Source organism: Lissotriton vulgaris, chromosome 8, assembly GCF_964263255.1.
Source record: "Lissotriton vulgaris chromosome 8, aLisVul1.2, whole genome shotgun sequence".
NCBI classification, from domain to species: Eukaryota; Metazoa; Chordata; class Amphibia; order Caudata; family Salamandridae; genus Lissotriton; species Lissotriton vulgaris.
The window spans coordinates 144,644,254-144,662,503 of NC_141696.1; the positions used below are offsets into that span (position 1 = coordinate 144,644,254).

The window sequence follows — 18,250 nt, forward strand, 5'->3', positions numbered from 1 at the left end:
CAGTCCTAAATAAATACTTTGCACAACTGAACGTGCACTGCTAGACCCAGCTGCATGCTACCCTAGCCAGTGTCAGTCCCAGAAAACACTCTAACATTGAACTTACAAGGACAAGAAGAATGATCCAGACTACTGCTAGGCCAAGACAGGGGGATGCAGACAGGGCATAAGACACAAGAGTGCACCTGCACTTTATTCTGCAGCAAGTCATGCACCCCCATACCATGGGCTGCTCTCCTATAAAACCTCGTTGCATATGTAGAACATACATATGCAAAGAGATGTCAAACACTTATCCTTGAATCAGTCAGTAATAATAAAGGAAATGTGAGTAAACATGATGCTTTGGACTACATTTAATAGTTCTTGAAGGAGCAGTCCTTCAATGGCATGAGTGTGAGTGAGTGAAACCACTTGAATAGCACAAACACCTACTTCAGGCAGAAGAGTCCCAGGACTATTGCAGGTGCGAGTCCTGGGTATAGACCTAACGTGAAGACTAGATTTATGTAGTTGCATTTTCAAATGTAAACCAAGAACATTTATTTTTTGGAAACTTCTGCCATGCCATGACACTTCAAGTAAGGAGCAATTTTCCCGATTGTGCAACTTCATTGTTGGTGTGTAAAATATATTTAACATTTTTAATAATGTGTTCTACTTTCAGGTCTTGAAATAGGTTCTATGGAAAAAATAAAATATGGCACAACTGCAGACAACAGTAGAGAGCATCACACATGTGGTGAAAGAGCGGTGCAGGTCCAAAAACTTGTGCTGATGAGAGAGAGGTGAAGAGTTCACTTGAAAACAGAATGAACAACTTGTAAGGTCAGAGTTAAAGGACAACTCGCGTAAAGCAAACTTGACAGAATTTATGGCCTTAGCACACTGGCACGCATTCTGTCTTTTCAATATATTAAAACAATAATTAGACAATAGGAGCAAGAGATTGAATTAGCCAAGAACACACAGAATCCGATAAGCGGTATTAGAAGCACAATGATAAAGCACACAAGTAAATAAATACGCATTCACCACAAATACACATGCATTTAAAAGAAGAAGAATTTAGTTTGCTAAGCATTGTTAGAACTGCAATAAAGGATGTGTAGAGAATTAGGTTAAAGTTTAGGGTCACAAGTGACTTCATGTTTTTCCAAAACCAATGTGTATCAATATGCAACTGCCTAGTAATTCACAGTTTGAACTTTTGTAACAAACGTTGTTTGACTCTGTATCAAAGTAGCTGCCTCGAAAAAAGCAAATTGAGACTGGCTGTTTACCTGTGTGGAGACGGTCGCTCTCCCTGCCGCGACAGTAATGAGCTGTTTTTACATTGCTAAGAGGAGTCTGTATTTTTCTCTGTTTTTAAGATACCCTGCAACATAGGTCTTGAAATTAGATTTTTAAATGTGCCTGGCAGACTATACATGTATTAACGGAGTGGCAATATTGGGTTACTTTTGGGCTATCTTTTGGTTGGCTTTGGCCTTGAGAGGTATTTCATAACATATTAACACTGTGTGCATGTGCGACAGCCAGTGCTTCCAGTGAATGAGTTGTTGGCACTTGCAACACTAGCAAGAACTTCCAGTGCCAATAGATGCACAGGAGGAGTGTGGTTTCTGTAGCAGTCAAGATATATTCTGCTAATACTCGGCAAGTGCCACATGGAGAAAATGCCAGCAAGCATACAGTCTGATGGTTGTAATTTTTGGTAGCTGCTGTTGGTGTTTACCAGTGAAGTTACAGCAGATACTGTGGTGTCAAATTGAAAGGGAGGGCAGCAGTGGAGGGATGGCTGCTCCCTTTCCTTTGGGTACATGCAATACACTGTGCAGCACAAAGGGGGATATGAAGGAAGAAAGCGTGACTCAGAGCAAATGCTGAGTGGAAACACCTGCTCTCTTCCCTCAACACATATTAAGGGTCTTTGGCATTTATTAATATGGTCGTGCCCAACGTGGAGTTTACAAACATACTCAACTTTCAAACTGTCATGCTTCATATCAGGGACTGGATGAACCACAACCACCTTAAACTCAACCCTGATAAAACCGAGTTGGTGTTGACGGGTGGCTTATCCAGTCCCTGGTCCCCCCTTTTCTGGCCCCCCTCTCTTGGTTCTTCTCCCGTTCCCTCCTCCTCAGTTAAAACCTTGGGCATAAAACTTAACTCTCAACTCACCCTTCACTCCCAGGTCAGTTCTGTGGTATCTTCCTCTTTCCTCTCATTGCGTACTATACGTAGGGTGTCCCGCTTCTTCACTTTTTCTGCCCTCAAACTTATCATCTTGGCCATGGTGGTGTCCCGCCTGGACTATGGGAACGCCCTGTATGCTGGTATCCCTGCATACAGCCTGCGTCGCCTACAGCAAATCCAAAACCAGGCGGCCCGCCTGGCCTTCAATCTCCCCAAGTTCCACCACTCTACCCCACTCCTGAAATCTCTTCATTGGCTCCCCGTGCGAGCTAGAATTCAATTCAAGCTCGCATCCATCACCTTCCTGGCCCGATCAGGTCTGGCGCCGGCCTTCATATCCTCTGAGATTGTTTCTTACGCCCCCACCAGGGCCCTACGTTCCTCCTCCCAGTCCCTCCTCACCATCCCACGTTTCCGGAGAAAGAAGTGGGGCGGATCCAAATTTGCTTTCCTTGCCCCCACCCTCTGGAACTCCCTTCCCCTTGAACTTCGCTCCACCCCCCTCTACTCACAATTCCGCAAATGCCTTAAAACCCACTTATTCACCAAGTCCTTCGCATAATTGCTCCCTCAGCCTTCCCTGCCTCTAACCTCAGTCCCCGTTAGCTATAGCGCCAAGAAACCGCTGGTATACGTGCGCTTTACAAGAACTTTCAAACTCAAACTCAAACTCAAACACCGGTAGATCTGAAACCCACCCATGCAAATGCAGGACACTGATGCATTTCAACAGGTTAACTTAAAAACTACACAGAGGAGTACGGTTGTAGTCACCAATTTGTCCCCAGGATCAGCAGAAAAGGAGGAGCTCAACTCCAATTCACCTACTCAGGGAAATTGGGGTTGTAAATTCATTCACAACATGCTACTCATACACTGCAATGGTGCCTGGTTCATACGCACAACCCTCCTGGCCCGTAAATGCCTGAACATGACTGTTGTTGCTGCAGAACTAGTCCTGGCTGCCTGGGCCAGGACTTTCTATGACCCATTGTCCCTGCACTGAGAGCAAAGTATTTGTAGTTGATGACACTGCCACCTACTGCAAGAGTTAATGGACAATACTGAAATGTAACGACACTCTAGAGTGTACGCTTAAATAACACTGGTGCTACCTTCATACCTCTATATTTGGTCAACATCCATCACATCTTAGTTCTTTATTGGCATTGGCCCTCCAGCTGAGCCTTCACAACCCACTTCTTCTGGCAGCCCTGGCATGGTGTGATGGAGAGCAAGGCTGGGGCCATTACCTCCCAGGAGCATCTGTGTTATGGAGGGGACCTAGAGGGCCCAGATGCATATCCTGAAGCCAAGTTATCTCGGGAGATACTGTGCCCCGTGGAGTAGGGAATAGTTGTTATAACCAGTTGATATCCAAACTTTCAGTAACATTTCTAAAATTTCCAGATCTCTGTAATAGTAATCTTTTTTAGAATGTTTTTCAAGTTGCTATGCTTAATTATTCCTTTTTTATGCAGCCACATTTCAAGAGTCTACTGTTTCCATGCTTTCGGATTTTAAGGTCCCCCACACCTTAAAGAGATCATACTGGCCTTTATACATTGAAATTGTCCTCATGTGGGGTTTGCAATGAGACTCACTTGAATGATTTGCTTTAGAACGATGATTAATGGCTGAAAACTTCACGGGCTAACGACACAGATATTAAAACCGATATAAAGCTCCCTAGTTTTCTTGAATTATCTGAACATCCTAATCATCATTCATTCACATTCCTATCGACTCAGCCACTTATCCTTCTACAATCAGTGGCATTGTTGCCACTGAGTTGGGTGATGCCGATAACTTCCTGTTAGAATCCTTGCTGATTGGCTGGAGGATGGAGAGCAGCGAAGAGAACCAAGAAAGGCAAAAGCTCCCAGTGCTGTCTCGTCTCAATGACCAAGGCGGCTCAAGCCAACCAAGCAGAGCTGGCGGAGAATCACCAGGAGAGTGGGTCTCATGGACACAAGGGGGCCATCTTTGGAGGAGTCACCTGAAAGGTGAGTCCATTACAGAGAGACAAGAGTGCAAAGCAGGTCAGCTCAGTAGAAATGGAGCGGCGAAGTCCTCAGCTGCCTGACTTGAATACTTGGATGGCTGGCCCATGACATTTTTAGGGCTCCCCCAATTTACTAAGAAAACTGATGCCAGTCTCCAAAGGTAAGGTCTGGATAGTGGCGGATCGGGTTTGTTGCTCTAGGGTTGTAACTGGGCAGCTCTCGAGGGGGTGTCAGGAATCCGGATGTTCATGCTCTACGGGGATCGTGTCCAGTGTTGGAGGGTATGGTCACATATGTCAGACTCCATGATACAAGATTATTAAGGGCCGGCCTTAGAGACTGGCAGACGGTCGGCCTGGGAGGCGAAGGAGATTAGAGTCACAGGGTAAAATAGGTCATCCCTTTCGGGGCAAGGTGGAAAGAGCCAGAGCAGTTTGGAAAAGCCATACTATTCTGGAAAGAGCTGGAAGATCGTAGACACTTCCAGGTCATTGACTGCCAGGAAGGTTTAAGCACCAGTCACAGCAATGCACTTTGCCAGGAACAACAGTTGATGGGTTCTCTATATTTGCATTCCATTCTCTAATTTTGTGTTGCTTCACTTCTTTTTTCTTTTTCTTTTTTTAGAGTTTTATATAGTGCGAACTAGACCTGAGACATCGGGTATCAGAGCGCTTTACGTGAGCACCAGTTTTGTTACAGATGAACACATTCATTTTTGTTAGGCACGGGGAGATTAAGGGACTTGGCCAGAATCACAGGATGTTGAGCATCATTGTCGAGACTCAAACTCAGTTCCCCAGTTTCGAGGTCAATATCTCTAGCCGTAAGGCTACATCCTCTCCCAGAAACGTTGGTTTCTGCCGGTAGTTGGGGCAACTCAGATGAACCCTTCCTTTCACAGATACTGAAGAACACATCTCTAGTCACCTGAAAAACCTTCACTGGCTCCCCGTCAATAAGAGGATTACTTTCCGCCTCCTAACCCACGCACACAAAGCACTCTACGAAATTGGACCCGAATGCCTCAACACACGACTGTCCTTCTACACCCCCTCCCGCCAGCTACGATCCTCCAACCAAGCCCTTGCCACTGTACCTCGCATCAACAAAACCACCATGGGAGGGAGATCCTTCTCCTACCTGGCAGCTAAAACCTGGAACTCACTTCCCGCTCACCTTCGCCTTACTCAGAACCACCTAGCATTCAGAAAGCAACTTAAAACGTGGATTTTCGACAAGTAACTCCCCACCCTCCTTCAAGCGCCTTGAAACCCTCTGGGTATGTAGCGCGCTATATAAATCTCTTGACTTGACTTGACTTTTTGTATTGGGTTTTGGGACTGCATCCTGGTTGTCTGTGGGATATTCACAGCCTCTACACTTCTATACCCTTGCCAGCTATTCTGTTGGTACTCTCAAGACATTGTTTCCTGTTGTAGATAAGTATATTCAGATAAATGGTCGCTAGTTTTATAGGATTTTTGGGGACCCCCAGTTACCGATTGTCCTTACCGCACACCTTCCACCAGTCCGTGCTCCTGAGGTTAGCGGGCTGAAACGCTTATAGAGTTTTTCCTCGCTCTTCCCCCATGCAGTCACTTTAGATTCTGGAGTTCATTACAGATCTTATTTGACTGAAAGTAGGTTTAGCATCACAGCCCTTGGCCTGAATTCCAGAGAACTCCGGACACGAGGACTTTTAGGTACATTCCTAATGAAGGCTCAGTGCAGCCTTCAGCCTGACGGTGTGTACACCTGTTGACGTGTGATGTTGTGTGAGATTGCTAGGACCTGACCATACGCTCAGAGTGAGAATGTATATGATTATGCTGTGAAGGGCACTCAGCATACAACTACATTTCCTGCTGCGCATTTGTCCCACCACGTAGCTGGTCTCTAAGATTTACTCCCCAGAGAAGCAGAGGTTAAAGAAGCTAGCACAGTGAGCTCAATTATTCTAGGAGGACAGGGAGCGGGCGTGAGGGTCAAGATAGGCAAAGGTCATGCATAGCGCCAGACCAGGATGCTCATAGCCTGCAGTGCCCAATGAGAGACAACGTAAACATTGTCGAGAACCAAAATGCCTGAAAGGAGCTGGGAGACAGGACATGTCCAGTAGTAACTCCTCATATTAGAGGAGATATGGTGGGGAGTTCTATTAATTAGATACTAGTTTGCACTCCACCATGAAGTGTCAGTCATGGGTTTTTGATTGACATTCCTACCTGAGAGCAGGCTAAAGTGGATTTAGCAGCAAGTATGATGCATTTGCAACTTATTTCATATGATAGTTTATGCACTAATATAAACACAAGTGATTGTGCGTGTATGGAACCTGTGCACTCCTGTGCAAGTTGATTCTATACGAGCACATTAACTTTCACGAGGTGCGGATGGTGCAGGTGGAGTAGCCCCTGGGTGGCCAATGGCTCCTTTCCTAGGCCTTGCATTTAGTGCACCCGAGCAAGAGTAGGAGTCGCGTTCAGAATAGTGACGTCGGGGCGGTGCAGGCCCAGGAGGAAGAGAAGGGAGAGATTACAGGCCCTTCATGGTCTTGGAATATGATTGGCCTATTGGATCAAACATGAACTAGAGGTTTCAATCAATCAAAGACATTTATAGAGCGCACTACATACCCGTAGGGTCTCAAGGCGCTGGGGGGGGGGGGGGGGGGGGGTGCCGCTACTGCTCGAACAGCCAGGCCTTCAGCTTCTTCCTGAAGGAGAGGTGGTCTTGGGTCAGGCGCAGGTCGGGAGGGAGGGAGTTCCAGGTCTTGGCGGCCAGGTAGGAGAAGGACCTTCCTCCTGTAGTCGCTCTTCGGATGCGGGGGACGGCGGCGAGGGCGTGGTTGGCTGATCGGAGGTGGCGTTTGGGAGCGTAGAAGTTGATTCGGCTGTTGAGGTAGCTCGGGCCTTGGTCGTGTAGGGCTTTGTGTGCATGGGTGAGGAGGCGGAAGGTGATTCTTTTGTTGACGGGGAGCCAGTGTAGGTCTCTCAGATGTCCGGAGATGTTGCTGGTTCATGGGATGTCGAGGATGAGTCTGGCTGAGGCGTTCTGGATCCGCTGGAGTCTCTTCTGGAGCTTGGCGGTGGTACCGGCGTAGAGGGCGTTGCCGTAGTCCAGTCGACTGGTGACGAGGGCCTGGGTGACGGTCTTCCTGGTCTCGGTGGGGATCCACCAGAAGATCTTCCGTAGCATGCGTAGGATGTTGAAGCACGCAGAGGAGACGTTGTTGACTTGCCTGGTCATGGAGAGGGAGGAGTCCAGGATGAAGCCCAGGTTGCGTGCATGGTCTGTCGGTTTGGGTGCGGTGCCCAGGGCGGGAGGCCACCAGGAGTCGTCCCAGGCGGAGGGTGAAGAGCCCAGGATGAGGACCTCCGTCTTGTCTGAGTTCAGTTTCAGGCGGCTGGTCATCATCCACTCGGCTACCTCTTTCATCCCTTCGTGCCTGTTGGCTCTGGCGGCGGCGGGGTCGTTGGTCAGGGAGAGGATCAGCTGGGTGTCGTCGGCGTAGGAGATTATGCTGAGGTTGTGTTGGCGTGCGATGGCCGCGAGGGGGCTCATGTAGACGTTGAAGAGAGTAGGGCTCAGCGAGGATCCTTGAGGGACGCCGCAGATGACTTCGGTGGCCTCTGACTTGTACGGTGGTAGGCGGACTCTCTGTGTTCTTCCGTCGAGGAAGGAGATGATCCTTTCCAGCGCCTTGTCCTGGATTCCGATGCTGCTGAGGCGCTGTACTAGGGTGCGGTGGCAGACAGTGTCGAATGCCGCGGAGAGGTCTAGGAGGATGAGGGCCGCTGTTTCTCCGTTGTCCATCAGGGCTCGGATGTCATCGGTGGCGGCGATGAGGGCGGTCTCGGTGCTGTGGTTGGCTCGGGCCACTGGAATTATGTGACGGTGGTGGACCAAATTATGAAGCAAAATGCAGCATAATCCGCTGCAGTATTATTTCGTAGTTTGTCATTTTACCAACTAATAATAATCAATCAAAATACTTTTTTTGCGGCATACATGCAATGAAAGTTTTCACATTTTCAGCTCACATACACATTCCTAATACTGTCTAGACCAAGTTTCCCATTATTCATACAAAATTTTCAATTGATGAGAAATCTCAGCAAGTAAAACGTAACCAGTTGCCTATGTAAAGTTTGTGCCGCTGCACAGACCCACGTGTGCTTTGTTTAGTAACTTTAGATTGTTTGAGCTACAAACATCTTGCAGTCACTGACTTACAGTCTTGCAGGGAACCAAGAGACTCTGTTCTTTCAGGTGCAGATCCTCTTACGCCATTGTCGACAAGCCGCAGCAATAGCCCTGGGACATGTTTGGCCCAATGGTGATTAGAGTCAGCCTAGATCTGGCATTGCCAGCCCTTGGGTTCTCGCGGGTCCTGTCCCAAACGCCGAAGGTACCACTCATTTTCCAAGGGCCTGCTGAAAGCAAACATCTCCTGGGCACCCCCTTGGCATTCTGCAGCCAGTTCACTATCAACAGAAGATTCCCATTTCATTTCACCTGAGGGTCCAGCAGCTCCTCATGTTCTACAAACACATCTTCTATCAGCCTGGGCAACAACACTCTGCCACCTACCTGAAGTTCTGTCCAAACACAAATCTCTGTCACTCACCCACCTTTGCAGGCCTTCCTGTAGGGAAAGGGTCCCTGCAGTGACAGTGAGATCAGATGACGTTTACATCATGACTTATGGGGCTCATGTATCCTTTGGTGGGTGAGCTACCAAATCGCAGAGGTGCCAGAGTTTCCATTTTCACCATCTCCAATTAATAAATTGAGAGCCCCGCCATTCGAATGGAATAAATGCAGATAGTGCATCCACTGACTCGACGGGTGCACTCTCAGCAAAACTGCAATAATTTAGTTTTTTAAGGGACAACCACCAGAGTAGGTCTTTGTTTCTGAAAAACTAAAAACCAAGGTTGCTGAAGCGGAGTGAGTTTTCTCCCTGCATGTCAGGGACATTGTTCCTTGTTTTCTGCCTTGGGCTTGCAGTGTGGTCAAAGGCAGGCCATATCTGCATATGAAGCCCCCATCCTATCTTGGGCGGTGCTTGCCAAGTGGTTCCCCCGCCTCTAAAAGAGGCGGGGGAACTAACAGTGGGTCAGTCAGGAAACCTGCTGTTTTTTGGTGGGCTACCCTTATTTTATAATGACTTCAAAAGAAGGAAGGCTCGCAGGACCCCTCGTCAATCCCAGATCTCTTCCGGTAGTGACAATTATGACCATCAGCAGAACATTTAAACAGTCTTCAAAAATCCCTTGCAGGATCAGGGAGATTGAGACGTGCGGGTGTTGTCCTTCTCTAGTCTTCAGTATCATTTTCGTAGAGTGTTACCAAGCTCAGAGGAAGGCAGTGATGTAACTAGAGGTTGATGTAGTGATCGGACTGCGTCACAGTTATGGCATGCTGGTCAGCAAGTGAGATGGTGCTTTGACAGAAGGTACCTGTCTTAAGGAATAAGTGGGTCACCAGCTCCCAGAGAACAGGTCGATCTACGCACAGTCGTAGGCCTTGGTTGCTGGGTGGACATGAGTCTGGTGGATGACCAAGCATCAATGAACTGGTAATCTCAATCAAGTAACAAGAGGAAGAGGTAGGACCTTCACAACCTGAAGCCCAGCAACATGCAGAGGAGTCTTTACACCTTCTATGGTGGCAGGAAAAAGGCAGCTTGGAACACTATGGGTGTCATCCACTGATACACTTGCAGCCATGGTACAATCCTCAAAACCGGTCCAATATGGTTTCCAGAGTGGTTTATAAATTCAAAGTTGGCCAAGTACTGAAGTGAGGCAAATTGACTAATTGAGAAATGTGCAAGACAAAGCTTAAAACATAATACAAACATATGGAAAAGAACACAACTGAATGCATTTCTGGAAAAGCTGCTTCCAAACATCTTCAACCACCCTGCAAAGTGGTGAAAAGAGTTGAGATACATCAGTGTAAAGTCTGACACCAGTGAACTTTAATTACAAAGAACCCACAGTGACAAAAACCGCAACAGGAATAATGTGATAGTCATGACAGGTCACGCGACTTGCTGTACTTCAGAATAAAAAGCAGTCCTTTCGGTTTCTTCTTTGTTTCGTGTGCTGTAGTAGTTATAACTTATCTGTGGAGGCACTCCTGCTGTGCCTGGTGACTCTTTAACAAGTATATAAAAATAGGCCATTAAATTCATATCAACAATGAAAGACTTGAGAACGTTATGTACAGAAGAGGCACTATATACCAAATATTTACATTACATCAGGGTGGCGTATCACAAACAGGCAAAAGTTAGTGGGTAAGAACAGTACGGATCAACAAAAAAATGAGTGATAAAAATCGAACTGTGTTTTTTTGTATAGTAGCCCATGTTTCATAAGGTTGTGCATTTGCAATATTTCAGGTCTGGGTGTTTTTAATCTGCATGTTATGTGGCAGGTCCTGACATATACTTCAGAAAGGTGCATAGCCCACTAAGACTCAAGGCAGGCAGGCAGACAGACAGACAGACAGACACACACACACACTCACACTCACACTGAGACAAAGCAGGATGTCCTCTTAAAGGCATACATTCTTACTCGAGTGCCTGCTCTTTTCAAGCTCCCCTGAAAGCCTTTTGAGTCCACACTTGCAGACTTACCTCCAATGTTCAAACAAAAAGTTGAGTCTACTAAAGCCCCCACTAACATCCCTAGAGGTGTGGCGCACTGATAGAGGACTAAATGTGGTAATTAATGGCACGGGTACAAGTGGAGTGATCTTTGTTTTTTTGCAGTGCCGTCTACAAGTGCCCTTATGACAAGTGAATGGACGCAGACGATCCTGTTACGCCTCTATTCCTGCTAGTGCCAGCCTACTGAATAGTTAGTGACTTGGGCGCGTGCTTCTCTTACCCATGTTCACATTGTGACAGAGCATGTGCCAAAACACTGCTCAGTCGTTCGGCTCAAGCACCTTTCTAGGTTATACCCACAGACCTGTCATAAGTCGGCTCTGAGGCAACCATGCACTTCCCTACTCATTGCTAGGAGGCTGCACACTTTTCCCTTGACAAGTGCATAGTGTTAAAATTGACCACCCTATTGACTGTTAGATTCTCATGACAATGAAGTCTTCGAGTTAAATAGAATTACTTTCCTCAGCATCGTACATGGGGAATCTGGTGAACTGCTAACCACCCGACTGTTCGCAGCATTTCAAAATAGAGACGTGAACCACAGTACGGTCTAAGGAACACTTGCCTACAAAGTAGCTGTAAGTGCTATCCTGGAACTCAACAAATTCCCAGTTCATTAGAGCAGACAGCTACCTTTGGAAGTGAGTTGGCAATGCACCTTGCTTATTATCCCATACTACCTATTTTGAAAGGTCACCCATGCTTTATTAGACCATCTCAAGTTCACTTACTTTTGCTCGCACCATCTTCTTACCTGACAGAAGGCACTTGAAAAAAGACAAATAGACAAAGCCCATTTTGTAATTTTTAGAGATTTGGGGCAACTATCATCAACCCACAACATATCGACAGAAATTTGAAAAAGGTTTACTGTGATTTTGCCCAAATATAAATTAATTCGGCAGATCCTTGGTGTAGCCTTGTATTTTATCAACAAAGAGTTAGGGCTTGGTGTGCCAAGCACAGTACCAGACTCACTGCTTCCTTCAAATCACTGAGGATTAAGATTTTTGTGTCCAAATGGAAGAAGATGCAGGATACAATCCTGATTTAGCAGAAACAGATCCCAGGCACACAAAAGCCGCTTTATTCCATCGCAATCAATGGAAACTAGCATTTGGACATTCCCAGATGAGTGCTTGCTTAGTTTGCAATATGGTTTATAAGTCCCCACCTGATTAACAACCCTAACAGGTAGATGAGTGGTTATCCATCAACATAAAATCACTTGCTGATTAGTACTTCAGAAACACAGTCTGGATGAAGCAAGGTGACATTTGACCATTCCCCAATTAGGCTGCACAGTACAGATCAACAACTGCTGCCAATTATTAACTATTTGGATGAGCAAAAAGTTTTTTTTCACAATAGGGAAAAGGTAAAAAAACAAAATAGACAAATGGAAATTTGTTACTGGGCATGTAGAGCTACGACAAAGTGCAATTCGAACAATTACCTAGATTATCTTAAATTGCTGAGCACCTTCTACTGTAATTTATCTGCAAGAATTTGCTTTGTGGCAGAGTATGCAATTAAAGAGGAATCAGTCTTAACGGAGGAGTCAACCATTTAATTCCCTCACTGCTATGTTTTTTTTGTATTTCATGTGTTCATTCAAGCACGCAGCCTGATTCAGAGCAGATTCATCCTCCTTTGCTGCAGAGACCTATCAGCCATAACTTGCCATGAGAAAGTTAAAGATAACTCACAGCCTGGTTCTGCACCTCAGGCTTCCAAGAGTAACTCTTGGGAGACTTTTTTTTACACAAGCAATCACTCAAATGGTTGAAAGGACAGCATGAGAAGACATGGGTTGCTGCTGAGATAGACATGAGTTGTTGATGAGATAGACACGGGTTGCTGCTGAGATAACATTGGTTGCTGCTGAGATAGTTTGTCCACACTAGTACACTAATACTCTTCAATGGTCCCTGGGAGAGTGGGTAACTCAGTCTGCATAGGCTTTTGTTCACTATTTTTTTTTTAGTTCAGTATGAGAGGAATGAACACTGGAAAATTTGATTATCTATTCCATGCAGAGATTTTGTTGAAGGCCCATCAACATCACATTTGAAACATTCATGTATAGACCTACTTCACGTCGAGTTACTTGTTAGGTAAAACATCTAGTCCGCAGGCCGAACCCTATCCTCTCTCATTTTCAAGCTACATCATCAGCTGTCCTCTTATGCCTTCTGCCCACAACCAAAAGACCTAATCCAATTACACTGCCAGGGGACTTCAACAAATGTATCCGAAGGGCAGGCGAGAACATTAGCTCTTGATGAGACATGGAAGCGTAGGGCGGGTTAATACTGAACAATCGCCAACGTTGCACATTTGATTCAGTAACTTACAAAGCTGCTTTGCACTTACACATAAATACTATACAAGAAAGGCCACTGAAGTGCTCCATCGCACTCATCCTGCAGATTCACAACTCACACTTTCCAAGAATTATTTTTTTCTTCATCTCCAGTACACAGCGGAACAGCCTCACTACAAGTCCTCCATATAACATTCAAAAGAAGTCCAGCCTGAGTCTTTGAAAGACAGTCAGTTCTTACCTTGCCTTCCCTCTCTCAGGAGCCTCAATAAATATTGCACATTTACTTGCTCATGGATGCCACATTCTCTTAAAATCTGTTAATTCCACTGCCACTAACTAACCAAGCTCTTCGCTCAGTGGGCCTGGTTAGTTGCCACCTTGAAAGCGAGATACATGTCCTTTTGTCACTACTAAGTTTTCTGGAGTAGCCTTCGTAAACAAGTGCCCAGCACATCACAGGCCTTAGGCATGACGCTGGCACTGGGTGATGCAGAAGAACGCGAGGGACATCTGCAGGCTAAGCCTCCCTTCACAACATAAAGCACACGGACGATATAACACACACTGCATGACAGCAAATGCCCTGCCCCCATCCAACCATTTTCGGTCACACAACTTAAAAAAAAGAATACGTTTGTAAAATGTTTTCCAAGAACAATAAATAATAATTAAAAAAGAAAGCATTTACGAAAGGTTACAATGCCGGGAATGGATGAACCACGACTATCTAAGCACAGTGTGGATGCAACTAGGAAGTGGAGATAATTCAATTTTTTTCACATGATATAACTGAGATAATGGAGGATGTGTACAGGGATCCAACCGTGAACAAACAAAAATAAAATCTGTAAAATTCAGTCTCGGTGTCTGATTTCCAAGGCTTTTCCTGCCTTTCTGTGGTTCATTGGCAGCAGCTGAGGGTGGGGGCAAATAAAAGACGAAGGCTGTTGCAGTTTCCCAGTGTTAAGAGTGTGTCGCCCTATTGTGAATTGTCTTCCGCCACCGGCTCTTCTAACTCCTGCTTGGTTCTTCAAAACAAAGCACAAAATGTTCCATTACTTGACGACAATGGAGTGTGTACTGTACCGTAACAACCGTATGTCAGCGCTGAGGGTCTGCCGTACCGACCCCGCTTCCTCCATCTGACACATCTGTAGCTTCTGCCTCCTCCTTGTCGTTTCGGGTTCCTACCTCCATGTAACATTCTGACACCAAACAAGGTCCATAGACATACACGCACACAAGGCAGCAATCTCCGGTTGTGCGAGTATGGACAATATATATATCTATATATATATTTTCAACAATATACACCTATGCATGGCAATATGCAGTTCTTCTGCTGCTCACAAAACCTCTCCATGTGATGGAACTTTTGCCACGTCCACACGCATGCTGAACGCCCAGGGTGGCGGTGTGGCACACCAGAAGGAGGAGGGGTAAGACGACAACAAGAGGGGCAGTGGTACTCTGGAGATGATAGAATGGCACTTTCCATCAAAGAAAAGAAGCTTGCCAATGGCAGCGCAGCAGTCAGACCCGCCACAGGAGGAGGTGATTGGTACTGTCGTCTCGCCCCACAGTTTCACTGCTGTTGGTGAGCCGGAAGTCCTCATATCCGTCACCTCCACTGATCACAAGGATTTTGGATTTGCCTTGGGGGACAGTAGGAGTTGGCCGGTGTCTCGCCGCCTCTTTCTTTTCAAGGTCCGTGAGCTTCTCAATGACTGGCAAAAAAGAAACCGTCAGTGTTAGGTTGCGCATTTTAACACCATCAACTTTAACAAATTTACAAATTTTATTAAGGTGATTAAAACCCTACAATGACTCATTTAATTTTCCTAGCTACACAGAATAATGACGTAAGCTTTTTTACTCAAGAGTGGGGATATGAGGTAGGAGCTAAATTGACACCTTCAGAACCAGTAAATCTCATTTCTATTTCTGGCATACCCACTACAATTTCATTATCCTCCAAAACTAAATATTTCCCAGGATTAAATTTATTTTATTTATTTTATTTTAGCGATTTGTAAAGCGCCTGGTGACCCGAGGGCATCCCCGCGCTGCATGGAATATGAAACTGCACACTTCAAGTCTGATTCATAAAGGTAACTTACACTTTTGAGGAATGTACACTTTTGAGTAAGTTAACCTCAGTTGCTTACTGACGAAATCAGAGTGCAAGTTAGAACCAAAAAAATACTAGAAATTCCAGGACCACACATGGCCAACCTCTGGATCTGCAACAACATTCCATAGCAACGCACTCCCATAGACAATAATAAAGTTACGGAATTAAAATTGTAAAAAAAATGTAAATGTTAAACTAAATTATATAAAATGAATAAATATAATTTAATGTAAAAAATATATACATATAGTTCATATTTATTATGTAATTATAAAATATGTTAATATGCTATTTTGAATTTGAAAATAAAGGTCCTCGATGGTTGTAATATTCCATCTTTTACTGGATCAAACAAATGCAAGGGATGCAATACTTGACCTCATCCGATCTTGGGGTACCTTCTCCCTGGTTCCTAAATCTAAGAGCATTTGTGTTTTCTAAATCTAAGAACACTTCTGGTTCCTAAATCTAAGAGCACTTCTACTTCCTCAATAAACATGTCTTGTTTTAGTTCTATTCACTGATCTCTTTATATATTCAATAGATTGGCACAGTATTCCACACTCGTGTTCCTTTTCTGGTGGTTTCTCCATTGGAAGAACTGGGAAGAACTGTAATCACCCTCTAATAGTTAGGATTAAAGCATTCTCAGACATGATCAGCACTTGGTGTAGGCATTACCTCCTGCTGTGTTTAACCTTTTTCTATGTGTGCACCTCCTTACGCAACTCTCAGGTGAGCCCTCGACCACTTCAATTGTTGTGAGAAATATTACCAATCACTCCACAGTGCTTTTACTTGCTTGAATCAGGTGTGGCTCTTAGAGGTTGCTTTCTGTTGTAGATCTCATTAGGATTTAACCTAAACTTCAGAGCATAACCTAGCTATGTATCATCTAGAAGGAAAGCCTGAAGGCATTTAGCTTAAGAAATATGGTGCCAACATTTGTTTCGCTGTTGAAACCAGTTTTGACACAGATAGTGCCTTCAGTGACTTAATTTTAGATGCTGGTAGGTCTTGGTGCCAACTTAGGTCAGCCCTGAAGATATTCTCAATTTTGAAGCAGAGGCATCAGTCCAATTTGCAGTTCGAACTCTTAGGTGATTGATGTGGAGACTCTGGCCTTTGTTTCCAAAAGGATATATTTTTTCAGTGACATACTTGATCCCAAGCCTAGATTTTGCACATTCAGAGACAGAGATTTGAGTGTCCTCCTCACATTCTAAGAAATAATAGATGAGATGTTATGGGATGTTTTTTGTTTCCAACTCCAAGCCCTCATACTGTTTGATCAAAGGAATCAGCACCAGCACTTTCATCAGGATAAAACCATCACCCATTCCCACCTGGCACCGAGGGTCTCCATTTCTTTTCTCTCACTCCAAGTGAGTCTTAGATTTGCATCTTATAGGGTAAGTTGTGGTCAATCAAAAATGTAATGCTGGTCTTTTCATCCAAACCTTTTTTGGCAGCCTGAACAAAACCTAAAGTTTGACCTAAAAAAAGAAGTTAGGACAGAAAATACCATTTTAAATGTGCTTTACACATATGCATACAACTAGACTTCTGTCTGACCAAGAGGATCTCTCAAGTGTATTTTAAAAAGTCGGCTGTCGTGGATGGGCACAAGGGCTCAAGAGAGCTCCATTCTTGCCAGATTCCTTGGTCTGGCTCCATTCTCTTGCGCGGTGTGAAGCCACTTCCAGCAGCAGAAGTTCCAGGAAGCTTCTACTGTGACTGTGAAATGCTGTGCATCTTAGGCAACATCTTCTTTCTATTAGTAATGCTCCTGGAGTAAAGGAAACCAGACGGTCATACTCCCAGTTTCCTGGCCTGCAACAGCTGTATCAGTCTTGACTGGAAGTGGAGGACCAGCTTTCCCTATCTTGCCAGTGAGAGGGAAAGATGGGCCTGCTTGAAGGGGACAGTGGAGTGCAGGATGGAGAGATGTGCATTACGGTGGACCAGATCTGGAATTTGTTGGTGATGGAATAGAAGCGACTCCCATGAGCTTGGAGGAGACACAGGGGAAGGGGCCAGTGGAACATCTGCAGACCTCCGGGCATTGGTGCAGGCCTCGTTGCACCTATACAGTACTTCCTACCATCCTGGTAACATTTGAGACATCCTGTGATGGCGTCAGGCCTGTGCCCGGGGCATGCACCTTACACATGTACATACTGCAAAACTGAGTCAGTCCCACGAGTGGCCATTTTAGACTGGATAAAAGTACACACAGAATGGAAGATGAGATAAAAAAAAACGACTGGCAGTAAAGACTTTTTTGATCTGCATGACACTGCACAGCAAAGCCCAACAGTGAGATACTATTATTCTGGATTAACAATGTTTTTCTTCAGGGAAGAAGGCACTAATGAAATCCATTCATGAGCTGCATGTCGATCTGAGTACCAAGGTCCAGAATGCGTCATCAGTGGTGTAAACGACTGGTGTGAAGATGAAATGTTTTGCAGAGACATTTGTGGGGGGGTAGAAAAAAAACAAAAGTGAGCAGACAAGACATGACTCTAGAGAACCGACTGTAGGTAACCTTCACTCCTTTGCAAAGGGAGTAGAACAATTTCAGAGCGGCATGGCCAAACACGTCGCGTATGGACAGCAAACATGTGGTGCTGTGTAACGTGCGTTGAGGTGCTCTGATAAGAAACGTCCTGCGACTGCCAGGTTCTTTTATTTGCAGGCTTGAACCATAGGACACTAGAATGGAAGCTAAATTGTCTGGATACCTTGCTGAGGAAGGTGATTTGGACTGAGTTCTATTTGTGCTGCTTTCCTAGGGGAGTGAACATGCCTTCTGAATGTTCAATGATGTGTCCTGGTTAGAGTTACTTAGACCCTTAGCTTTCTCCTTCGCCCACGTTTGC

At 45.2% G+C, this 18,250-nt stretch overlaps 1 protein-coding gene across 1 annotated transcript in view; it reads right to left on the reverse strand.

The window, feature by feature from the left end:
- Nucleotides 1-10,178: 10,178 nt before the first annotated feature.
- The window catches only part of ARHGEF17 (Rho guanine nucleotide exchange factor 17), a 572,303-nt gene continuing 564,231 nt past the window's right edge, over nt 10,179-18,250 (reverse strand). The window contains exon 21 of the mRNA XM_086933847.1: nt 10,179-14,958. Coding sequence (XP_086789973.1) covers nt 14,765-14,958 — 194 coding nt within the window. The 3' untranslated portion in view covers nt 10,179-14,764. The remainder of the gene's footprint in view (nt 14,959-18,250) is intronic.